At 45.8% G+C, this 4,229-nt stretch overlaps 1 protein-coding gene across 1 annotated transcript in view; it reads right to left on the bottom strand.

Annotated features, from left to right (window-relative positions):
* Positions 1–3,779, bottom strand: part of KHDRBS1 (KH domain containing, RNA binding, signal transduction associated 1) — a gene marked incomplete at its 5' end in the record, with an annotated part of 10,225 nt that extends 6,446 nt beyond the window's left edge. Inside the window, 3 exons of the mRNA XM_009085186.1 lie at positions 1,879–2,025; positions 2,954–3,070; positions 3,652–3,779. Coding sequence (XP_009083434.1) covers positions 1,879–2,025; positions 2,954–3,070; positions 3,652–3,779 — 392 coding nt within the window. The remainder of the gene's footprint in view (positions 1–1,878; positions 2,026–2,953; positions 3,071–3,651) is intronic.
* Between the last annotated feature and the right edge of the window lie 450 nt (positions 3,780–4,229).

The following is a 4,229-nucleotide window of genomic DNA, read 5'->3' as shown; positions in this document are numbered from 1 at the left end:
TTAGCCAGTCTGTGCTCTGGGATACCCCAGGCTACCCTGCTGGAATGAAAATAACTGGAAAATCCTACATTCAAACCTGCTGTTAGCTTTGCTGGCATTTGCTCAGGGGGGGAACAGGTCACAACTGCAGCTTTCTCCAAGCCCACAGCACTGTGTCTCCAGGAGTTCCCACAGAGAGGTTCCTGATGTTTGGCATCCCAGGGATGTTGGCAAGATTTGTGTGCAAGGGTTGGAGAGCTCAGAGGTGAAGTCAGGCAAGACACATCTCACCCCACAGCTCCATTTACAGGCAAGAGGCAATGAGCCCACAGAAGGGAACAGCACACTGCTGTGCCCCCATTCCCAAAGGAAAGGGGTTAGGATGCAGCCTGATGAGAGCAAACAGCCATCTGCAAATCCAAGCTGGTTTGTTAAACCCTCAGAATGCAGGATGGCTCTGGTTCCTAAGGCCTGAGGGCATCCAGTGGCAGGAATTAGCACAGATCCCTGGTGACCTCAGCACACCCCACCCCCTGAGCAGGCTGAGCCTCACACCCAGGGTCTTCCCAGTGCCATGGCAACACCACAAAGTGAGGAGTCTCCTACCAGATGTGTCTTCACAGCACTGCTGACTTCCACTGTGACTTCTCTGTCAATTTTCCCCAGTTTAACACATGGTTTGAAGGCAGAGCTAGAGAAGACACTTTAAATAGCAAGGCTGAGCGCCTGCTTTGGCAAGCTGAGCTTCTGCTCGTCCCGGGGGCTCCTTGAAGATGACCTCTTTCCTTCAAAGACACTTCACATCACAATCTCTCCTCCCCCCTCTGTGTCAGACTCAGGAAATCACACAGCATCCATATGCTGCTCCACACTCCCGAGTTCCACCCACCCCTGGTGCTTCAGGAAGGACTTCCAAGCTCTCCTGTGGAGCGCAGCACTGAGGGATAGTCATCTCTCTACCTGCCAGGAGCACTGCCTGGTTCTTGCCCATCTTGTTTTTCCCTGATTTAGTGAACAACACTCATTTTAAAACATGTGAGAGAATCCTCCAAGTTCTGCCATCCCAGCACAGTCCTGGCACAGAACTGCCATGAAGGCACAAATAAAGTTGACCAGTAAAAGACATCCCCAAGCAGGTGACAAGTGGCACCTGTATAAATGCTTCGTTAGCAAAAAGAGGTTCATCCACACATTTAAAGCAGGAGAAATGCTGATTTAACAGGTCTCAGAAAACAGTCACAGCACTGAACACTCCTGAGCTGCCTGGGCAGTCACCCTTCTCAACCTCACACCTCCTCTTCAGAGCAGAGCAAACACCACTCTCCGTCCTTAGTTTGTGACCTGACAAGGAAGTTTTCCAGCTGGATTTCTACATTCAGTTCCAAGTCAGAGGAATCCATCCAAGAAGGCTCTCCCATGCCTGACACTGGCACAGGTTGCCCAGGGAGGCTGTGGCAGCCCCAGCCCTGGCAATGTTCATTCCAGACTGGATAAAACCTTGAGTATCCTGGTCTAGTGGGAAGTGTCCTTGCCCAGGGCAGGGGGTTGGGGCTGGATGATCTCTATGCTCCATTCCAACCCCTAAAAAACTATGACATGGCTAAACTTAATTCTCCCACTAAAACTGGCACATGGAGCTAGACAAGCTACCAGCTCCTACTGGGAGAGAAATCCAAGTGCTCCATACCATTGCCCTCTAAGTGTATCTCTTTCTAATTATGGTTAGGGGAATACTAACTGCCTTCATGGAAGGTTAACAGGGTCATGTGAAGCTTCCACACTCCTCAGAGCTACACCAGCTCCTGCAGTCTGAGCTTCCCCTGTGCCAACCTTACCCATCCTGAGAGATTCACCACCCATTCACCTCCTTCCAAAAGCAAAGGTTGGCAGCATACATACTGGAACAAGAAACTTCTTGACCTCCTCCATGGCATGAGCCATCAGAGCATAAGCCTCACAGGGAGGGCCAAACACCTCGATGAACACGTGCAGATCCATGTTGAGATGAGCATATTTAGGGTCTCCTCCTTTACGCAGCTCTTCCTCCTGGAATGAAGCACATCAGAGAGTCCTAACTCTAGCTAAGATGCAGAGAAACTACTTTTCTGTTGTCTATTTTCTAAAGCCTTGACAGGAACTGCCTGTGAAAGCATTTTGGCCACAGATCATGGGTATATAGAGTTTTACAAGCCACATGTAATCGACACCTTCCACCTTTTCCCAGCTGCCTCTACTCTGCTGCTGCATTGAGGTCACTCCATGTTCTATCCCAGAACACTCATATCCAAGCACTGCTCTTCCTCTTCCATACCACCTCTCTGCCTGAGGTGCTCCTGCACCACTTCATGAAGCTCCAACAAGTTTCTCTAACTCTGCTCTTAGGTATCTGTTTTTCAGACTGTTTAGTTATTCAAGAGGCTACAAACGAGCTCAAGTGTAAAAGCTTTTTATGCTGCTGAAGCAAAATCTGAATTAGGTTACAGCTCTGGTGACTGTGAGCTCAGTTGGGGGAATAAGCAGGAAGAAAAAAACCCCATTATTTTCTTTTTTTTTTCTGTGAAAAAACCACCTCTTGGCACTTTGTGATTCATTAAAGATTACCAGGAACATCCAACATCTTCCATGAACCATCAGGGTTTAAGGATTTCAGAGGGAACAGCTGAAATAAAGGAGGTTTTTTTTATGGAAGAGAAACATATTCCTTTAGTGAATGACTCTTCAGGGAGTAGCTGGGATTAACTCCTGTTTTATGAACTTCATATTTCATCTTTCACATCAGCTATCTCTGCAGCCAAGGGCTCAGGATAGCACAAGATGTCCCCAAATCCTCCCAAACACACAGTCCAGGCTTCTCCCAACACACACAGGACAATTCCCACTGCTTTGCTTTGGGATTTCAATGGTTTAATCTCTGATCAAATGCTTTGAGAGCCACTTATTCCCCCCCTGGAAGAAATGAGGTGTGTGTCCTTACCTTGGCTTTATCTCTCATTGAGCCTTTCCCCAGCACAGATATCTTAGCACCAGTTTCTTCCTGAAGTCTTTTAATGGTGTTGCCTTGAGGTCCCAAAATCTTTCCAACAAAGTTGAACTGGAAGGGAAGAAAATAACAAAAAACAAATTAGCTCCAGAGCTCAACAGCATTAACAAAAACTTTCCTGAATGTTTTGTTGGCTGACAAAAAAAAAAATTAAAATAAATCACTCACTCCCTTTTCTCCTGAAATCCCTCACCAAAAAACTCGACCAAAAATACACAGGAAAATTCAAGTTTCCAAACATTTTCCATAAAAAAATGCTCCACCAAACAATTAAGCTTAATTAACTCCCTTTGAGTGTTTAAAGTGTTGAATTCTACTCTGCAGCAGCTTTACAGGCAACTCTTAACGAGCTCAATAAGTTTTAAACTGCAAGATACAAAGCTCTGCATATGGAAGTGTCTATTCTAGCAGGAAAAACTCTGAGCTAAACATCACCATTTAGCTTTATCCCAAGAAATTCCAGAAATGTGATATATTAGAAATGAGATCCTACAAAGCCTGCAGAGGAAAAAAAAAATTCCACAGCTGTGGTGGAACACTGGATTAACTCCTGCTGACACTTTTGACAGCCACAAAATCCACAGCAAATAAGCAAACGACAGGTTGAGTAAAGCTCTTTTTCTGGCCCTCACCTTGGGGTACTGTTTGACAGGGATCACAACTCGTTCTTTCAGTTTCATATTCTTGTGGGAAAATAAATCCAGGTAGTTCTCCTCCTCATCCTTCTTTGTTGTTTCCCCCTTCTGAATTTTTTCAATTTCTAAACAAGATAAAAATAGGGCTGCTTTATATTCCTCAGACAAGCATCAGGTCAGAGCTGGAATTAGCACAGGACACACCACCCTCATTCCCTGGGAGTATAAGCAACACTTGGATACCAACACTTCTGCTCATGGAACTTTGATAGTTCACCTTGTTAGTGCTGAGCAATTCCTCCCCCTCACACCTTGGCATTTCCAGAGGCCAGAAATTGGAGGATGGAGAGAAATCAGGAAGAACAGCAGACAATTCCCTGTGAATATCTTGACAAGGAGCAGGAGAAAACTGCAAACACAGTTGTGTTGGTGCCCACGTTGTGCCTCACCCATGTGTAGACCCCTAAACCTACACAGAAACCAGCACAAAGGACACTGAAATAACAAATATTTGCTACAATGCGGCAGAAATCAGGAAATGAGGTAAGATTTTAACCACCCAAGCCAAAGTGGTT

The sequence above is a fragment of the Acanthisitta chloris genome, unplaced genomic scaffold, assembly GCF_000695815.1.
Source record: "Acanthisitta chloris isolate BGI_N310 unplaced genomic scaffold, ASM69581v1 scaffold5692, whole genome shotgun sequence".
Taxonomy (NCBI): Eukaryota; Metazoa; Chordata; class Aves; order Passeriformes; family Acanthisittidae; genus Acanthisitta; species Acanthisitta chloris.
The sequence above is the reverse complement of the archived record's forward strand: the minus strand, read 5'-3'. Positions and strand labels throughout refer to the sequence as shown.